This window comes from Brachyhypopomus gauderio, chromosome 9, assembly GCF_052324685.1.
Source record: "Brachyhypopomus gauderio isolate BG-103 chromosome 9, BGAUD_0.2, whole genome shotgun sequence".
Lineage (NCBI taxonomy): Eukaryota > Metazoa > Chordata > Actinopteri > Gymnotiformes > Hypopomidae > Brachyhypopomus > Brachyhypopomus gauderio.
The window spans coordinates 25,174,582-25,196,173 of record NC_135219.1 but is presented as its reverse complement, the minus strand read 5'-3'; the positions used below and the strand labels follow the sequence as shown (position 1 = coordinate 25,196,173).

At 40.7% G+C, this 21,592-nt stretch overlaps 1 protein-coding gene across 1 annotated transcript in view; it reads right to left on the bottom strand.

Moving 5' to 3' along the window:
* Positions 1–427: 427 nt before the first annotated feature.
* LOC143523566 (uncharacterized protein C14orf132) overlaps positions 428–21,592 on the bottom strand; it is a 45,955-nt gene continuing 24,790 nt past the window's right edge. The window contains exon 2 of the mRNA XM_077018102.1: positions 428–3,712. Coding sequence (XP_076874217.1) covers positions 3,482–3,712 — 231 coding nt within the window. The 3' untranslated portion in view covers positions 428–3,481. The remainder of the gene's footprint in view (positions 3,713–21,592) is intronic.

Below are 21,592 nucleotides of genomic sequence, written 5' to 3'. Positions count from 1 at the left end.
TTGCGTCTTGCCTGCCTAGTAAATCGTTACAGTATTTGGGTAGGGACTGCTTATAAAAAGCTAGTGCAGAGTTTTAAACAAAGCTGCACAAATAAGTTACCGTCACAGACAATTTGAAGCAGGAACATTGAAAAATTGGTTGGCAAAGTTTTTGCTCATTGTAAAAATGTACATAGGCATGGGGTTTCAGAAAAGTGAAAGTGTCCATTCAAAAACAGCTAAAAAGATGTTAACTGACAACTACATGAAGAACTTGCAAAAATTGCATAAAATTATTACAACACTAGAGCAAGATGTTTTTTTCACAATATAACACATTTTCTGTTCATAAGTCAGAGACAAGACATTGGTTCTGTATGTTTTAATTGATCAACGGCATTTTAATACAAAATAAAATGAAAAAATAAATGGTATAATGAAGCATGACTACTGTCATAACTATTGTAGTAGAAGTTAGTTTTTTTTTTTTTACATGTTAGCTATATTGTATGCATTACATTCAGTAACAACAGCCTCCATTAACAGTAGACAGGGGAATTATTTTGGGTACTGAGAGAGCTTATTTGGTATTTTGGAACAGTTAAGTGGTGCTGAAATAGTTTGTGCATGAAGGCATGAAATAAAGAATATTTTTTAATTGTTTAATGTAATCTGAGCATATTGACATCTGCATGCTCGCTGTCTTGAAACCAACTGTAATGAATCAAACTGTTATGAGTTCATATGAGCCCATAATACATTTTTCTTTGGCATAATGGAGTGGTGTGTGACTGGTTAACAGTGGTGAAAGTGATGGCAGGCTGTCCTTTAGCTTCCACTGTGTGAAATAATCACCTATTATTGTTAATTACCCAGAATATAGTGTGCATGTACTGTTAATAGTTCAGTGTATTACACTGAATTACACTGGGGGGCAGTCATCGTCCTGTAGTAGGGAACTGGTCTTGTGACCGGAGGGTCATGGGTTCGATTCCCAGGCCTGAGGCCATGACTGAGGTGCCCTTGAGCAAGGCACCCAACCCCAACTGCTCCCCGAGCTAGGACTAAGGCTGCCCACCACTCTGGGCATGTGTGTGTTCTAATTGCACAGATGGGTAAATGTGGAGGACAAATTTCGATTGTGGTGAAACATCACAATTGACAAATATGGCACATTTAATTTCATTACACTCCCCCCTGTAAGTGCTTTGTGCGTTTATGCAAGTATTTAGTGTATTTATATTTACTTTCTGATGTTTAATGTTATGGTATAACATATGATACAAGTTTAGTTTTCACTGTTTTACTGAAACAGTTTCACAGTTTTCAAGGGGAAAAAAATCAAAAGGGTCATTCAGATGGGAATGTTTTTCTGCTCTATTTGTAATGTTACACACAGAGGAAAATTAATAAACGAGAAGCATGACTAAAAACCACACTTTGGTTATTTGTAGTTTTGAATTAGTTTAAATGAAAAATTAGCAATTACAACCATTATAACAAACCCAAATGACATCTGCAGTCTCAAATGCAGAACAAATGAAAAACTCTGCTAAGGTTGTCAGTTCAAGCTTCATCTGAACCAGGAATTCTTAAGATCCTTTTCTGTGAGAACACGCCATGATTTTACATTGCTAAACATCAGAGATGTTGTAGTTTACCCTGATGCCAACAGAGATGATGTGGTTGATTTCTAAATCATTGGACAATATGAAATGTGAATCTGCCTATTAGAAGGCTAATTGGCACATTAACTGCTGTCTTGTGACCGAAGTCCGTGTTTATAGTTATAACATCATATACATTCCTATACATTCCTAATTTACTGCTAGGAAGCCATTAACTGGTGAAATGGTAAACATACTTATCTATGATTGATGTGACATTCTGTATCATAATGCATGCAATGTTTAAGTGATAAATTTAGTAGTTGCCAATAACCATGAAAACAATGAGACTATCCATTGTGAGAGTTGCCATTGTAAGCATCATCTGATGGCAGAAGTCCTAGCCACTGCAGCCATGAAGGTTGTTCATCTTGGTGCAGTAGATGTCCAGTCTAGCTTCATAAAACCTGTGTGTCATCTGCACTGGCACCTGTGGCCTTCTAGAATAATGTTCAGACTAATGTCCATGAATAATGAGCTTCTCCTCTGTGCTGCAGAGGGTTTCTATGACAACCAACATAGACTCACCAGAATCAGGTCACAAAAAAGTCACGGGTAGGTTGTTTTTGATGGCCCGTTAACCTCTGATCTATGGAGAATAGGCCCACATTGCCCTTTATGTGGATATCACAGACCTTCACTAGCCTTCAACAGCACACTGTCAGGAGAAGTGAAACTGATGATAATTGACACTAGCTTCTCAAACGCATGATAAAGAAAATCATTAGATAGTTCACTCTGTAAACAGTGAGATGCATAATAATGTTATGTTTCATGATCCCCTCAACAACAGCACAAGCATATGCACCACATTTTAAGATTAGGTAGCAAGCTAAATTTCCATGCCTGCCCGAGGCACAATAAGTACGTTCAACATGGTGTTTATAAAGGTGGCGTGAGTGCAGCCCGCTGTGGGAGGAAGAGCACGGGGGTTGTTCACTGCAAAAAGGGCTCACCTTCACTTCACAAAAGGCAGCTGAGTTGCCATAGCAACCTGCACATGCTCTCAGGCGCTCGTTTGTCTTCCTCGTAGACGCCACAGCGGACCGTGATGCTGCCACCGCACTGACCACCGTGAGAGCTGTTACTCACGAACCAATCTAGACATTACAATTCACCAAACACCAAACAAACGTGATCGTGTGTGGAAACAGCAATACTTTGTGTATGCTGAGAGAACAGCAGACATTGTCTCTGTGATGGGGGGATAATAATTGTAGTGTGTTTAAAAAGACACCACCACACAAATAAAATACACATCAGCTGTTATATGTAAATGGTTTACCCCAAATAAAGAAGAGACCGAGTGCATGATTGGCCTGAAGATTTGTCAAGTATTAAAATTGGAGGATTGTCCAATCACACAGCACGCACCCTCTCAGTGGGGAGGAGAATGGAAGCATTCAGTACCAAACTAGAAACTCTAAGCAGACGGCATAAATATCTGAACAGTGTCTGAAAACAGGGTTTCCATCTTGATTTGGTAGCTACAGAAACCTCTAACAGCAATTTGTGTCTTCTATACATCTAAAGCTTCAAAACTGCATACACTGTTTCTAAAGGCAAAATTACATACAAAATATTCAGAAATATCAAACTAGGTACTGTCTACTCAGTAGTACTTAGACATAGTTATTTTTCTAATTGTACTCTGTCTTTTATCAACTCACAGAAAACAAACAGAAAGAAGAATTGATCAAAAATACTTTTGAACCTAAATGTTAGTGTAAGTAGAAAAAATACAGAAAATTTAACTTTATGCCAATGTATGCTACATGAAAGACCTTGCACCCTGTTCTATTATTTTGGGCTTAGCTACCCATAAGCAGTTTTATTCAGAATGTGAAGGCGTAGACCACACCCACCACCACAATATTGCCGATGGTGGCAGTGATGGCGATCCACAGCCAGATGGCATCGCAGGACATGGGCTGCTGCTCCCCCTGCTGGTGGTGGGCTGCCATGGCAGCAGTGTGAACACTGGCTGAGGAGTCGAAGAGTGAGTGATCCGTGCTGTAGTCATCATTGGGGGAAGAGTCCATGAAGGCTCCTGTCATCACTGGGATCTGGAGAGATGGGCGACAAGAGGATGTAAATGCAGGGGCAAAAATGAGTTAATGGCTGAGTCGTGGTCAACAAGGAGTTCATATTAGTAAGTAAAGTAAGTAAGTAAAATTCATTTATATAGCACTTTTCACAGGCACAAGCCACAAAGTGCTTTATATTCTTGTTGGTGAGCCTCTAACTTTGAAGTCCTTTTCATGTATGTCTTGTTTGTTGTGATTCCATGTGTTTGAAAGTGTTGTAAACGGACCACAATTATCCTTAAACCCTGTTCCCAATCTTATACAGATATTGCACACTGTAAATGTTTACATAGTGCTGTTTTAAAATCCTCCTTATTGCCCTTCCAAGGGGTAAATATGTGTTTCATTGGAGCAGTAGTGTGTCCGGTGGAGCAATAGAGAGTCTGATGGGCATAGTATCTGACAAGGGTGTGACAGGTGTAATGGGGGCAGAGGCGTTATCACAGAGTACAACAGCCTGCTGAAGCCCAGAACAGCGACAATGTAAAAATATCCTACAATCCTCTTCTCCATTCTGTGTTGATATTCTCTCTCACACACACACACACACACACACACCTCACACACACACACACACACACACACACACACACACACACACACACACACACACACACACACAGCTCCTATGACTTGTGTCCCCTCCTTATACACACGTGTGCATGCAGTCACTATGGTAACCAGTGACTAGGGCAGAGGACAGGGGAGTTTTAATGCTAGCACCCAGCTGTGTGTGAACTTCCACCAGGAGATGAAATATACAGGTACATCTCAAAAGATTAAAATATCATCAAAAAGTTAATTTATTTCAGTAATTCAATACAAAAAGTATACAAAAACGCATATATTATATATATTTATGACAAACACAGAGATCTATTTCACATGTTTATTTCTATTAATGTTGATGATTATGGCTTACAGCCAATGAAAACCCAAAAGTTATCTCAGAGAATATTATATAAGACCAACTGAAAAAAAAATTAAATCCAGAAATATATTAAATCCAGAAATACTGAAAAGCATGTACAGTAAATGCACTTAGTACTTGGTTGGGGTTCCCTCTGCATGAATTACTCCATCAGTGTGGCATGGAGACGACCAGCCCATGGCACTGCTGAGGTGTTAGGACTTTCATTGGCTGCAAGCCATAATCATCAACATTAACATAAATAAACACTTCACTCTGTCATGAATCTGTATAATACATGCGTTTCACTCTTGTATTGAACTACTGAAATAAATTAACTTTTTGATGATAGTCTAATTTATTGAGATGCAACTGTACCTAGACATATAAAGACAAAAAGCATACGTTTACAAATGTTTTTAAAGTTATTTTTTCAGACCAAAGTTTACTGTGCAGTATTTCTTCCCTGTGTGAAACATAGATTTTTGTTCACTTTACTTACAGAGGCCACATATGCCAGTTAAACAGCACAATATACATGTTAAACTTTAATCTAATTCATGCACATCTTAGTTTTAATATCACATTTTTAAATTTAATGTCTTTTCACAGACATTGTCCAGTTTAATGTGGCAATAAGCTTCCCAAAAATGCTCTATAATCACACATTATACACTGCTCTTTATAACACACCTCTCCATCACACAAAGGTTTCCACAACACGTGGTTATTTAACAAACTGCATTCTGTCACACTGCTCTGTGTCACATATTGTTCACTGTAACACTTGATGTACCACATTGCTCTCTGCCACACTGCTCTCAAAGTGCAACCAGCATAAAAAATCCAGATTTGCCTTAGGACCAAAGAAGATAAAAGCTCTTTCTGTGTTTGTGTGAATGTAGAGTATGTCCTATTGTCTTATCCAAGGACTGAAAAAAATCATGTGACAGTTAAACCTTGGTGAACTGCAGCAAGGTAAATGATGGAAGGGCTTCAGGACATATGAGGCGTCAGTGATTCAGTTAGACCCAACATGTGATCAAACTCAAGCTGCTCCATGTAGCCAGTACATACGTCAATACAGTTACAGTGTACTTGTCAGTGAGCTGTACATATTTCTCTCATCTGCTTGGTCTGCACAGATTTTGTAATAAGCATTATTAATTTATCATTGTTTTCAATAATATATTATTTTGTGATTAAACCTAAGCTATTTAAACTATAATAATATACAATAAAATACACTAAATAATGTAACTAGTTAAAGAGTTTGTGGTTGGGCCCTCTGTGCAGCTGGTAAATGTGATTGGACAGAATGAATAAGAATGAAATTACTGGGTGTGCAGGTCTAAAAGAAAAGAAAAGTATTGTTGCTTTGATCTTTTGTGTAGTGTGTGTTTGGTTTGTTATTTCTGAACAGGACATTAGTATCAAAATCAGAGGAAAAAGAGGTTTGAATTTCCTACATTATGCGCAGTAAATCCCAAGTGCTTTGGGCAGTAACATATATTGTTTCATTCATTCTTATATTTTAAGTTAAACATCAAGTATGTTAAACTTCCTCATTAACATACTTGAGAAACATCTCATTACCATTGCTGACTTACTATGCTATGTGTTGTGCTGCCACACATGGTATCTAGTATTAATTATGTCTACTGATTGGATTCACATTAATAATCAATGACAAGGCTTCTTTGGAAGGAATGGATGAGAAGTGAGACAGGCAATGACTTTCCTCCAGGTATCAGATGTGGCCCATTATTGAAAGCAGAGATACAGTGAATTGAGTTGAGTTTTGTGTGTATGTGCTTTGTGAAACAGAATCATGAAAGCGATGACCTTTTCGTGAGTTCTATTGAAGTCAGTATTACATTCTGTCTTAGTATAGTGTAGTGTGCCATTTTAAATCTCCACTGCCATATAGCCTCCTTCTGAAAATATTACTCTACATTCAGCTTCTCGTATTGTTTTTTTCTTTCTCATATTGTTTTTTCTTTCTGTGAGACAGGTGTCAAGGAAGCAGCACAACGGAGCATAAATGCTTTTACAATGAAAAACAAAATGATATCCTTACATCTGCCAAACTTGTCCAAAACCTCATTCATTTCCCCTTTTCAACCTTTGCTTTGCAATGCCCTCGTTTCCCTAATAGATGGCGCACTAGTCCAGACCACATTGACCTCTGTTGGAGTGTAACTTTCCCGCTGCCGTTTTCACCCTTCGATAAAAATGAGCGGACCAAAGAAAAGTAGACACGGAGTGCTGAGTGTTTAATAAGGAGTGGACAACAAAATATTTTTCACTGATGTCCGATCAACGTCTGTATGTCTGATATGCCAAGAAATTTTCAAAGTTTTCAAAGAGTACAATATCAGCCGTCACTTTGCTACAAAGTATGCAGACTACGCTAGCAAGCAGTCAACAGAACGACGAGTGGCTACTGCTCAGAGTTTGGCAGTTTCTGTACTGTGTTATGAAAAAATATTTTATGTTTAAAACAATTAGTAATTTTTGAGCTTGAGTATTTCGTTAGATAATACGTTTTGGATGTTGAAAGTGTTCCATTGACCCTTTTCCAGTAAATGTTGATTTAATTAACTTTGCACCTTAAATTGAAATGTTTAAAATAATAAATTAAATTGCATGTCCAAATGCCCCTCTGTCAAATTTTAGAACCCATTGTGGCCTGCAAGTCAAAAAGTTTGTTCACCCCTGGTCTAGCCCCTACTGTCTTCCTGTCAATGCTTTTGGTTTTCCATGTGTTCCCCTGCCACGCCTCTGCCATTTGTAGCCACGCCCTTGTAATAGTTGTGTCCCTTGTGTGTCTGCATATTAAATCTCTTAAAGATTCACACAATTCACACCTACACTAACACACAAGTGTCCCGCCTCCACCTACATTATTACACACGAGTGTCCCGCCTCCACATACACTAACACTGGAGTGTCCCGCCTCCACATACACTAACACTGGAGTGTCCCGCCTCCACCTACACTAACACACGAGTGTCCCGCCTCCACCTACACTAACACACAAGTGTCCTGCCTCCACCTACACTAACACACGAGTGTCCCGCCTCCACCTACATTATTACACACGAGTGTCCCGCCTCCACATACACTAACACTGGAGTGTCCCGCCTCCACCTACACTAACACACAAGTGTCCCGCCTCCACCTACACTAACACACGAGTGTCCCGCCTCCACCTACACTAACACACGAGTGTCCCGCCTCCACCTACATTATTACACACGAGTGTCCCGCCTCCACCTACACTAACACACAAGTGTCCTGCCTCCACCTATACTAACACATGAGTGTCCCGCCTCCACCTACACTAACACTGGAGTGTCCCGCCTCCACCTACACTAACACACGAGTGTCCCGCCTCCACCTACACTAACACACGAGTGTCCCGCCTCCACCTACACTAACACACGAGTGTCCCGCCTCCACCTACACTAACACACGAGTGTCCCGCCTCCACCTACACTAACACACGAGTGTCCCGCCTCCACCTATACTAACACACGAGTGTCCCGTCTCCACCTACACTAACACACGAGTGTCCCGCCTCCACCTACACTAACACACGAGTGTCCCGCCTCCACCTACACTAACACACGAGTGTCCCGTCTCCACCTACACTAACACACAAGTGTCCCGCCTCCACCTACACTATTACACACTCATGCTGTTAAACGAGTTGCTTGCAATTTACAGCTTCTGGCAGCTGTTGACTGCACATGAAGTTCCTTTTCAATCCGTGGAACTGGTGACGTGAACCCAGCAGTGATTTGAATGTTCTCAAATCCTTGTCTACCATTACGCAATGCTTCTCACAATTAAGAGTTTAATTAGAACATAATGTAAATGGAATGTTGAAATTGATGAAATTGATTAAATTTCTCAGGGAGTTAAACAGAAAGCACATAGACCTCACATAGACAGAAAGCACATAGACCTCCCCCCTGAGTCTTGGTTCCTCTCAAGGTTTCTTCCTCATGCAAAAAACTAGGGAGTTTTTCCTTGCCACTGTCGCCTTTGGCTTGCTCACTGGGGGCTAGGACTCGGCACTTGTAAAGCTGCTTTGTGACAACAACTGTTGTAAAAAGCGCTATATAAATAAAATTTGATTGATTGATTGATTGAGTTTATTAGCATAACACAAGCCAATATGTTAAACATTAGAATTTAAATTTGAGAAATACAATATAAAGTCTTATTTTGACCAAGAACAACACTTACCTACCACTGACCAATCAGAAGTGATCAACCACAAGCAGCACACTCCATTATAGCACAACCACCATATATTATAGTCATAGGAATTCATACCTAGAAAGACATTGATTTACGGTCCTGAATAACAATTGACAATTTATGGTTGAGTGGAGCCAAAGTCATTGTGATAAACCATTGTGATTTAATTAACTTGATCTCTGTGCAAGACCACTGATGTGCATAGCAGTAGGGTTATAGGAGAACAGAACTTCATAGACGACAGTTTGGCCTCCAGTTTTTAGAGCATTGTGATAGAAAACTATGTTCAATTAATTGTAAATAAAGTGAACAAAGTAAACATTTCCAGAACATTTGACCAGTAGGACACAGAAAATATTTTGGAGAATTTTTGTAGAACTTTCATGGTTGCCCCTGCTCTGGCATCATGGTTCCCATGGCAATGTCTGTGCGGTTCATTATAGACTTTGTTTTGGTTTCTTTTGCTCTGGGTTTCACCTGTGTCTAGTTAGCCAATAGTCTGTGTATAAATACCTCTTGTTTCCCCTTGTCATTGACTTTCCCTTTTGGATTCCTGTCTGGCTTGTGTGTTTGCATATTTTTATCTGTATAAAAAGTAAGTATTATATCAGTGTAACATTATGTGCATACCCTTGTAAATGTTTCCTGAGCTTGATTTTGTTTGTAGCATTCTATACCTGCTCTACCAAATGAGAAAGATTCTTTCTTTGGATGTTCCTGTCACGTGGCAGAAGTAGCAAGTGGCAGGGGTTGAACTGAAAAGTCTTAATTGTCCATTGCAATTAGAAGAGATATGCAGGTCAAAGTAAATAGGCGCTGAGGGTGCTTTAAGAAATGCTAAGGAACTACGTTAAAGGCACGCGCTAAAGCTAAACACGATACTCAGGAGTTCGATAGAGTACAGTACGGAGGCACGTTCAGATAAGCAGACAATGAGGAATGCGCAGCACTGGATCACTGAACCTGTGGGTATAAATAGGGCAGTTGTAGATTGAAAACAGGTGTGTATAATAAGAAGGAAGGTTGGGAACGAGGGAGTGTCATCTTTGGGGTGTGTCAAAGAGTGAGAGTGGGCACCTCCCCTGAGGATCTGGGCCACCCTACCTTGACAGAACACCCTCCCCAAGGGACACACCTACCTCCTAGAATGAGGGCGACCAGGACATTGAGGCGCAGATGTGCACAGTAGAAGGATGTAATCATTGTGGGGTCCAGGATTTAAGAGAATGGGACCAAGATCCTCTCTTCAGGACTGTACCCCTCCCAGTCCACCAGGAACTGCATTGCCTGCCCTTCCATCTAGGAGCGATCTTACCATGTAGACTGGGCCTTCCTCCAGGATGTTGGGGGGAGGAGGCACGGTGTCTTTGCTGAGAGGTCCCTTCTTCACAGGCTTCAGTGTAGACACATGGAAGGCTGGTGATGCATGGCTGCTTCCTGGTATGCTATACTGTAGGTGACTAGGTTGATCTGTTTAATGACAGAAAACGGACCACCATACCTGGCATCAAGCTTGCTGCACGGCCCCACCCAGCCATCCTTGGTTGTCACCCACAATTTGTCTCCTGGGTGGTAGAGGGGCATCTCTCCTCTCTTGTTTCAGCCTTTCTCTGATGGCGAATAACAGCACTCAGGTGTTGATGGGTGTCTTTCTAGACACGTTTACTTCTCTGACACCACTCTTCAACAGCCGGCTGCTCCATCACGGGAGAGTTCCAAGGGTACAGTGGAGGTGGATACCCCAGCACACACTCAAATGGAGTGAGCTTCATCCCTTCTTTGTGTGTACTCAGTCAGATGCCAGATACGACACACATGTATCAGGATGCCCATGGCAATATGCACTGGCCCAACTCCTGATTAACCTTTTCCATCTGCCCGTAACCAGAAGTATGACTCACTGTAACATTGAGCTTGCTGAGGAACTTCCCCCACATGCTAGATGTGATCTGGACCCCCTGGTCGGAGACCAGGACCCCTCTGTCAAGCCTGTGTCTGAAGATGTGTTTGAAAAGCAGCTCAGCTGTCTCCAGTGCTGTAGACAAACCCAGAAAAAGGATGAAGCACGCCATTGTTGAGAAGCAATCTACTACCATCATGAAAGGAAATCGAGGGCCAGGTGGGACCACGGATGCTGTGATGTGGGCAGAGTGAGCAGTTCTCCTGCAGGCTGAGTGCATGGCAATTTGCTACGCGTGTACTCCGTGAATGAGGTGACGTGATTGTTCATGTCCCTGTGCATTGCCAGACACCAATACCTTGCTCCTAGTAACTGAGCTATCTTTGTTGTCCGGGGATGTCCTGTGCCCAGTGAGGTATGTGCCCAGTTGATTAACTCAGTTTGTCAATGGGGTGGCACATATAGCCTGTGAGCAGGGCTTGAAGTTGAGGGTTTGTGATGCATTGAACATTTTGAGACGCAGACGTAAACGAACAGGGTAAGAGCTGGGTTTATTGTGATGCATGTTAGTTACTGGAGAGGAGTTATATCGCTCAAGGAGAGCGCTTGATCCTATGGGAAGGTCTGGAACCTGCTGAATCGTAGATATCCAGAAGACGTAACATACCAGGTGAAAGCACCAACGGGGACTAATCCAAGGTCGTGTCCAGGTCCTCGGTGAAGCTCCGGCTCATCAGGTTCCCTGCGATACCCGAGTTCACTAGCGCAGATACAGAGAGAGACTGACACCCATAAGAACACCCATTACAGGTGACACCCATTACAGATGCGGTGAGCAAATGAGGTGAGGACTCGTCACTTACCTGGCCACTCCCCTTGGGTCTGCGTTGGGGAGCTGGAGGTGTTGGATGGGCTCCGCCCAGCTGAATTGGCTCTGGGGGAACAACTGGCACAGCTGGGACTGGCATGGACACCTCTGGCTGGACCTGTGGTCCTGCATGTCACAAAGCTTTGCCCAGAACATCCACACTGTCCAGCACCTCTACGCAGAACATGGACCCAGCAACCCTGGGTCTTACTATACTCTGGACAGCTGGATTTCTTCATAGTGCCTCACTCTGCAGCCAACTATCAACAGCCTACATGAAATCATGTAACAAAATCTACAAAACACAAAAGTACTCTAATCATCCTCTGGGGAGCTTACCAACATTAGCATATGGCCTAAAGAGCTTTATGTGATTGGACAGCAAATCAAGCAGACTTCTTTTACATTGTTAAAACAGACTCCATTTGCATCTTACTCTAGAACTGGAATTAACCAAATGTAATAAAAAGATCTTAGAGTGACCACAGTCATTTACCACCATAGGTCAGTAATGCCTTCTGTTTAAAAAGGTCATTGACATGCTTGAGATGTTGAGATGTCATTGATGTACAGAGATGTATGTGTGGCTCTGCATGATAATTTGATAGCACCAGCACTGAATTTACTGATGTTAGCCACAGTTAACCAGAGTCAAGTATCACATGCTGTCTGTTTCCTCTTTCCAAAACATGATTTGGCATGTTAAAGTGACATAATCAATGGCAGAGCAACATTTCATGCTGACACTACCTGTCACAAAACCACCTGTCTGACCTAGAAAGGTGCACAGTGGGGTAAAAATGGTCAGGGTTATGCACCTACAGTGGGGAAAATAAGTGTTTAGTCAGTCACCAATTGTGCAAGTTCTCCCACTTAAAAAGATGAGAGAGGCCTGTAATTGACATCATAGGTAGACCTCAACTATGAGAGACAAAATGTGAAAAAAATTTGAGAAAATCATTTTGTCTGACTTTTTTTTTTTTTAAACTTAATTTTTATTTTTCAATTCCTCAAAATATAGTTTCATACAAATTCACTTTTTCAAGTATGTACAACACAGATCAAAAGATAATGAAGTGAAAATAAAAGTAAAAACAGGGGAACAAAGAAATATGAGGAATAAGAGAGATAAAATAATATAATTTTCACTCCAACAATGTATAGCCACTTTAAATCAACCCAGGTTGTATGGGCACAGAGCATATACCTTAGACATTTAATCATCCGTTAGCTCGTGAAGACAAATCATTTACATTGTAATTAGATCAATCACAGGACTCCATCGCTTAATAAAAAGCAGTTTTTGAAGCCGTAGTGTAAGTGTTATTTTCTCCATGTGATAAACCTCCTGCAACTTTCGTATCCATAAATTATATGTTGGAGGGTCTGGATTCATCCATTTTAAAGTAACACATTTTAAGGCCACCGTAAACAAGATTCCCAACAAATATTTTTTTGGTCTTCCAATAACACCGTCTGGTATCACTCCCAGTAGAGCCACTGTGGGGTCCTGTGGTATGTTCTGCTGAAAAACATCTTTAAGAGTGTCGTGTATCTGCTTCCAAAAATTCTGCAATTTAGGGCATGACCAAAATATATGAGTATGATTTGCGATGTGTGCTCCACAATTTCTCCAGCATGAGCTGTTATTTGTTGGGTTCATCTTTGACACTACAGCAGGTGTTCGAAAATATCTGGTAATTATCTTCCACTTGAATTCCCTCCAACTGTTGGAGTTTGTCACTAGATGTGATTCTGTACATATTTCCTCCCATGTATCCTGCGTTATTTGAGTGTTCATTTCTAAGGCCCATTTCTGTTTAATGTTAACAGAGCTGTCCAGATTCATTGTTTTGAAAATTTGATATAATTCGCTAATTATTCTTCCTTCGCCCTCCGTTTGTAACCTCATTAAATAATTTTCTATTGGGGTCGGCTTTCTAAGTTTTTCCCACGCTTTATGTGAAGTTAAGAAATGCCTCAGTTGCAAGTATCTGAAAAAGTCTGTTTTAGGGAGATTAAATTCAGATTTTAACTCCTCAAATGACTTGAGGCTATCTCCAATAAATATCTGGTGTAGTTTGATTAAGCCCTGTTCTGACCATTTTTTAAACCCTGCATCTAATTTATTTGGTGCAAACATTTTTATTTGTCCAATATTTGTTAGAAATGACATCCGAGGTAGCCTGAAGCCTAATTGTATTTTTCTCCATATTTTTAAAGTTGCTGCAGTATAAATTCCCATATTTTGTGATGGTTTGTCTATAAATGGGAGATCGCAAAGTGGCTCTAGGCACTTGCTTTTTTCAATATTAAGCCATCTTGTCCACGTGGCATTATGGATCCACATTACCAGAGGTCTCATCTGTGCAGCCCAGTAATAGTATCTTAAGTTAGGTAGGTTTAGCCCTCCATTCGGTTTTGAGAGTTGTAGCGTTTTAAGCCTAATTCTTGGGCGCTTTTTTTGCCATATGAACTGGGAAATTAATTTATCCCAGTAATCAAAAGCAGATTTTGGGACTTCTACAGGAAGCATCTGAAATAGGTAAAGTAGCCTGGGCAGAATGTTCATACGTATACTTTCAACACGTCCTAATAGTGATAGTGGGAGTGTAGTCCATCGACTCAGATCGCTGTTGATACTTTGTGTAATTTTCTTATAATTGGCATCATAAAGGTTTTGAATGGAAATAGGGATATGTATACCTAGGTACTTGATACTTTCTTTAGGCCATTTAAAACCACTTTGATTTTTTGTACTTTGTAGTACTGTACCACTGATGTCTATCGCTTCTGTTTTGTCCACATTAATTTTGTATCCTGAGTAGTATCCATACTGAGAGATGAGCTCCTTTAGGTATGGTATTGTGGTGGTTGGTTCCGTTAGATAAAGTAGTACGTCGTCTGCATAGAGGGAAAGTTTATGTTCTTCTTTATTTATAGTTATTCCTTTAATATTATTGCTGTCTCTAATGAGCTGTGCTAATGGCTCAATGCTGATGGCAAAAAGAAGGGGCGAGAGTGGGCAACCCTGTCTGCATCCACGCTCTAGTGCGAATCTAGCTGATCTATGTCCATTTACTTTAATAGCCGCGTGTGGGTCTGTATAAAGTGTTTGTATCCAGTTTATAAAATTAGAGCCAAATTTGAACCGCTTTAATGTTTGAAATAAGTATTGCCATGATACTCTATCAAAAGCCTTTTGGGCATCCAGAGATAAAACTATTGCTTCGTTTTGTAATCCCTTTTGATATGACATTATATTAAGTAGTCGTCTAATATTATCCCCGTAGTGTCTTCCGGTTATAAACCCTGTTTGGTCCGGATGGATAATTTGTGTAATTATGGTATTGACCCTTCTAGCCAAAATTGCTGTTAATATGCGTAAATCCGCATTTAGTAGTGAAATGGGCCTATATGATTGACATTCAGTGGGGTCTTTGCCATCTTTGTGTATTACTACTATTGTTGCTTCTTTCCAGGAGGGGGCTGTTGTTTTTATTTCCAATGCATGATGATAAGCCTTTAATAATAGGGGGGATAAGATGTCTTTAAAGGTTTTATAAAACTCATTAATAAATCCATCAGGTCCTGGGCTTTTATTGTTTTTCAGCGTCGAGATCGCGTCTCTAATTTCCCCTTCTTCTATTGGTTCATCTAATTTTCTGGCTGCTGGATCTGTTAATTCTGTCAATCCTATATTTTTTAGGTATGTCTGGATTTGTGCATCTTCAGTGCATGTATCTGAATTCTTATAGAGAGATTTATAGAACTTTGCAAAGCCCTCCGCTATCTTATCTGGTTTTGTATGGAATCTGTGGTTATTACTTTTTATTTTCTGCACTATGTTAGATGACTGTTGCTTTTTCAATCTAAACGCCAGTAATCTGCTTGCTCTATTGCCATATTCATAATAACGTTGATTAACAAATCTTAAATTCCCCTCAATTTTCCTAGATAGCAAGTCATTGAGCTCTCTACGTGCCCCACAGAGAGTTTTCATGAGACTCGATGAACCCCTGAGTTTATGTTGTTTCTCCAATTCTCTTATTTTATTCTCTAGTTCCTGCTGTTTTGTGTTTGCATTTCTCTTTTTAGCAGATGCATATGATATAATACGGCCCCTTATGTATGCTTTAGCACAGTCCCATAGTATAAGAGGTGATGTTTCAGGTAGATTATTGGTGTCTAGGTAATAATTAAGTTCTGTATTGATAAAAGTTTTAAATTCTTTATCATTAAGCAGAGATGCATTGAGTCTCCACTGTCTTGAGGTTGGTCTATGGCCCAAGTCCCATTCAAGGACCATGGGTGAGTGATCAGAAATGGTAATGGGTAGTATTTCTAAGTCTTGTACTCTGTGTAGTTCTGCCTTTGGGGTAAAAAAGTAGTCGATTCTCGAATATGATGCATGCCTACAAGAGTAGTATGTGAAGTCTCTGTTTCTTGGATATTTAGTTCTCCATACATCTGCAAGGCCTGATTCAAAAGATTGATGTTTAAGCATCTTACTCATTTTTGAAAGGGGAGTTTTCGATTCAGGATGCCTGTCCATACGCTGTGATATAATACAATTTAGATCTCCTGCCATTAACAAAATTCCAGAACTATTCTGTGTTACATTACCAAAAATTTTTTTTATAAAGTTAGGGTCATCTTCATTTGGTGCGTACACGTTCATAAGGGTGACCTCTGTGCCGTCAATCCATCCATTTATTAAAATATACCTTCCCTCTGTGTCTTTATGCATTGATGTTAGCGTAAAATTTATTTGTCTATGGATCAGAATTGATACTCCTCTCTTTCTCCCTGACTTATGTGAAGAATAATATACTTTGTCCGCCCAGGACTTTTTAAGTTTATCATGTTCATCATTTGATAGATGAGTTTCCTGTAGGAATGCGATCTGGCAATTTATTTGCTTTAACTGTTTTAGGATCTTTGTTCTTTTAATAGGGCTGTGTAAACCATTTACATTATAAGTTACAATTTTTAGTGTCTCCATTAATTATATTTTATAATTTATGTATCTTTTGGAGGTATGTGACTGCTGGCCTATTTTTATGGTGGGCATATTGGAGATGGGAAGAGAGTCAATCAGGAGTGAAAAGGGTGTAAAAAACGAATGGATTACATCAAATATGTTCAGTAACACCATATTAAATGTTCTCATCCTCAAATCACTCAACTTAAAAACTTGTGTAAATGAACAAAGTAAAGATTTTTTTGCTCTTATTCTGAACGCAGGATCCTGGGGGAACATTAGGATCAGTTCTACTAAGACAACATAGCGTTTCAAACTCAAATTCGTAACCATATTAAACAAGAAAGTGGGACCTAGTCCCAGGCTGCTAAGAAATCAGGCAGCAAAGGGCACAGTCTAGATAGTTTTTGACTGTACTTGTGTGTGCTAAAACAAGGGGTATTAGGCATCACTCAGGCCTCCCCAGAACTTATTTAAGGAAAGATGAAATAAAAAATTTAAACGACATGCATTTGAAAATTTTTAGAGTATCTCTATAGTTAACATCATTAGGTGCCTAGGCACTTAATTTCAGGATAATGATCGTCAATTTAGTGACATTTAAACAAAATGACTATTATATGCCATTATTTTCAAACTTTTTAGGCTTACGGTTGTGCAGTTCTGGCAGATAAAGCACCAGGTCCAGAATCATTCATGCTTTTAGAGTCCACGTCCACCAGAAATGTTGTTCAACAAAATGTCCGTGTGTGTGTGTTTACTTTTGTCCGCATTGATTGAGGTCCGTTACTTTTCAGTCTCAGGAATTATTTCCTTCCGCACATATTCCAACGCCTTCGTAGCATCCAGAAATTCCTTTTCCTCATTTTATTTTGTCTGACTTTTAAAGAATTTATTTGCAAATAATGGTGGAAAATAAGTATTTGGTCACCTACAAACAAGCAAGATTTCCGGCTGTCACAGACCTGTAACATCTTTTTTAAAAGGCTCCTCTTTCCCCCACTCATTACCTGTATTAATGGCACCTATTTGAAGTCATTAACAGTATAAAAGACACCTGCCCACAACCTCAAACAGTCACACTCCAAACTCCACTATGATGAAGACGAAAGAGCTGTCGGAGGACACCAGAAACCGAATTATAGGCTGGGAAGACTGAATCTGCAATAGGCAAGCAGCTTGGTGTGAAGAAATCTACTGTGGGAGCAAAAATCAGAAAATGGAAGACCTACAAGACCACTACTAATCTTCCTCGATCTGGGGCTCCACGCAAGATCTCAGCCCGTGGGGTCAAAATGATCACAAGAACGGTGAGGAAAAATCCCAGAACCACAAGGGGGGATCTAGTGAATGACCAGCAGAAAGCTGGGACCAACGTTACAAAGGCTACCATCAGCAACACACTACGACACCAGGGAATATCTTGCAGTGCCAGACGTGTCCCCCTGCTTAAGCCAGGCACGTCTGAAGTTTGCTAGAGAGCATTTGGATGTTCCAGAAGAGTATTGGGAGAATGTCATATGGTCAGATGAAACCAAAGTAGAACTATTTGATAAAAACACAACTCGTCGTGTTTGGAGGACAGTGAATGCTGAGTTGCATCCAAAGAACACCATACCAACTGTCAAGCATGGGGGTGGCAACATCATGCTTTGGGGCTGTTTCTCTGCAAAGGGACCAGGACGACTGGTCCGTGTACATGAAAGAATGAATGGGGCCATGTATTGTGAGATTTTGGGTGCAAACCTCCTTCCATCAGCAAGGGCAATGAAGATGAAATGTGAGGAAATCTGCATGGAGGAATGGGCCAACATACCAGCAACAGTGTGTGCCAACCTTGTGAAGACTTACAGAAAACATTTGACCTCTGTCATTGCCAACAGAGGATATACAACAAAGTATTGAGATGAACTTTTGTTATTGACCAAATACTTATTTTCCACCATTATTTGCAAATAAATTCTTTAAAAGTCAGAAAAAATGATTTTCTCAAATTTTTTTTCACATTTTGTCTCTCATAGTTGAGGTCTACCTATGATGTCAATTACCGGCCTCTCTCATCTTTTTAAGTGGGAGAACTTGCACAATTGGTGACTGACTAAATACTTATTTTCCCCACTGTATGTGTTGGATGTCGGCGCCTATGTGTGTTGTGTTTTGTGTGTGTATAGTGTGGTTGGACGCGTGGTGACCCATTGCTACCCGTCCTCACACTTCGGCACCTATGTGTGTGCTCATGGTTGTGTAGTGCTTTGTGTGCAGGTCCCTGGTGACGAGAGGTGGGTCTCCCGGAGTAACAATATCATTGTTAAATGAGGTTCAGGGTTCACTATGGACCTATTGGAGTGTAACGCACGCACAGCGGGCAGAGCAGGCTAGTGGGTTCCCCGCCCAGATCTTAGTGAGTTCTATAATGTTTTGTACTTGTTCCAAATAAAGAGTAAGCAAAGGAATTGCATTAACAGTCCGTTTATTAAATACGTACCAGAGAGAGAGAGAGAGAGCGGAAAGAAACATGGTGGCAGCGGCGGACGAGTGAATTAACCGAAGAATAATACTGACTAGCTAACGGGTTAACGCTACTAGCGAACTCCACAGTGCTAAGAAAGCGTGCTGCGACGGATCAAGATGGAAGGTCTCGTTCCTCCAAGCGCTTTGAACCTGGATACGGACAACTTGGCGAAGTCCTGGAAGTCTTGGAAGGAGGAGTTCACGTTGTATTTGGAGCTTGCCATGCCAGAGGCAGAGGAAACTACAAAAGTGAAACTGTTCCAGTACCTAATAGGAGAAAAGGGCAGGGAGCTGTGTAATACACTGAGTGCAGATGACCCAGAGGCGAGAACAACCGTAAGTAACCTGATAAAACTGTTTGATGAGCACTGTAATCCAAAAGTGAACGAGACAGTGGAGAGATACAGATTCTTTGTGAGAAATCAAAGACAAGATGAATCAATTGACAATTATGTCACAGACCTGAGGTCATTAGCCGGTACGTGCAACTTCGGACAAATTAAGGAGTCACTGATAAGAGACAGGATTGTATGTGGAACAAATGACGCTGCTCTGAGAGAGAGATTACTTAGAGAGGATAAACTAACATTAGACAAATGTGTACAAGTTTGCAGAGCTATGGAGCTGTCGAGGGAGAATAGACGAACTCTGGAAGGGAGAATTGTAGAGGAGGTACATATGGTTAAAAAATATGAAGTAAAGGACAAAGATGTGGAAATTTCATGTAAATTCTGTGGGAAAATGCATGAGAGAAATAAGACAAAATGCCCAGCCTTTGGAAAGAAATGCAAAAAATGTGCACGTGACAATCACTTTGCCGCTATGTGTAAGACAAGAGCGGAGAGAAGTACACATAGGAAACCTGTACATGCAGTAACAGAACTGGACAGTGACACATATGAAGATATTCTCACAGTCACAGAGGGAGAGAACACGGGAACATTTCATCAGGAGAATGACAGTACAAAGATAAAACAGCTGTATGCAGGAATGTTGATTGGTAAAGGACTGGTGAAATTTCAGATAGACTGTGGAGCATCATGTAACATAATACCTGTACATCTCCTGAATACTGACACGATGTTGGAACAGACCGACAAAGTGCTAGTGATGTATAACAAGACAAAACTGCACCCCATAGGTAAGTGCAAAGTTAAGGTGAGAAACCCCAGGAACCAAAAACTTTATAGGTTAGAGTTTCAGGTGGTTGACCAACACAGTGGCATTCCCCTGTTGGGCAGAAAGGCAAGTGAAGCAATGAAACTGATCAGAGTGCAGTATGAGAACATATTTGCCATAGACAGCATTGTGAAAAAGGTGGTGACACAGGGAGAACAGTGGACATTGGATGATATAATGATAGAATATAAGGATGTGTTCACAGGAGATGGCAGTCTAGAAGGTGAATATGCCATAGAGATCGACAAGACAGTTGAACCAGTCAAGCTCCCAAAACGCAGAGTACCGGTGGCTATGATGAAACCCCTTAAGGAAGAACTTGCAGACCTGGAGAAGCGACAAATCATAGCGCCTGTTGAATGCAGTACAGACTGGATCAGTAGTATGGTTGCACTACAAAAACCCTCAGGTAAACTGAGAATATGCATTGATCCAAAGCCTTTGAATAGAGCACTCAAACATAGCCATTTTCCACTGCCTACCATGGATGACATTTTACCAGACTTGTCAAATACAAAAGTGTTCACAGTCTGTGATGTCAAACAAGGGTTCTGGCATGTAAAATTGGAGGACAAATCAAGTTACCTTACAACGTTCTCCACACCCTTTGGCCGATTCAGGTGGCTGAGGATGCCCATGGGTATCAGCCCAGCACCGGAGGTCTTCCAGAGGAAGTTAATGCAGGCACTGTAGGGCCTGCCAGGCATCTATATAATTGCAGATGATGTTCTCATTACAGGAAGAGGAGAAACTAAGGAAAGTGCAGACAAGGACCATGATGAGAATCTGAGACACTTTTTAGAGAGATGTCGTGAAAGAAATATCAGACTCAATGCTGACAAGTTCAACCTTAGAAAAGAAGTTTCGTACATTGGACATTTGCTGACATCAGAGGGATTGAAAATAGACCCAGAAAGGTGAAAGCAGTCACAGACATGCCAAGGCCAACAGATGTAAAAGGAGTACAACGTCTCGTAGGAATGGTAAACTATCTGTCCAAGTTTTACGCTCACCTATCAGATGATTGTGAAGTTCTAAGACAACTCACTCACAAAGACAGCATGTGGGACTGGACCCCAATGCACGAGGAAGCTTTCACAAGGCTGAAGGCTAATATAGCCAAGACGCCAGTTTTGAAGTATTACAACCAGGAAGAAGAACTAACACTCCAATGTGATGCATCAGAAACAGGATTGGGAGCGGCTCTGACACAAAATGGAAAGCCAGTAGCTTTC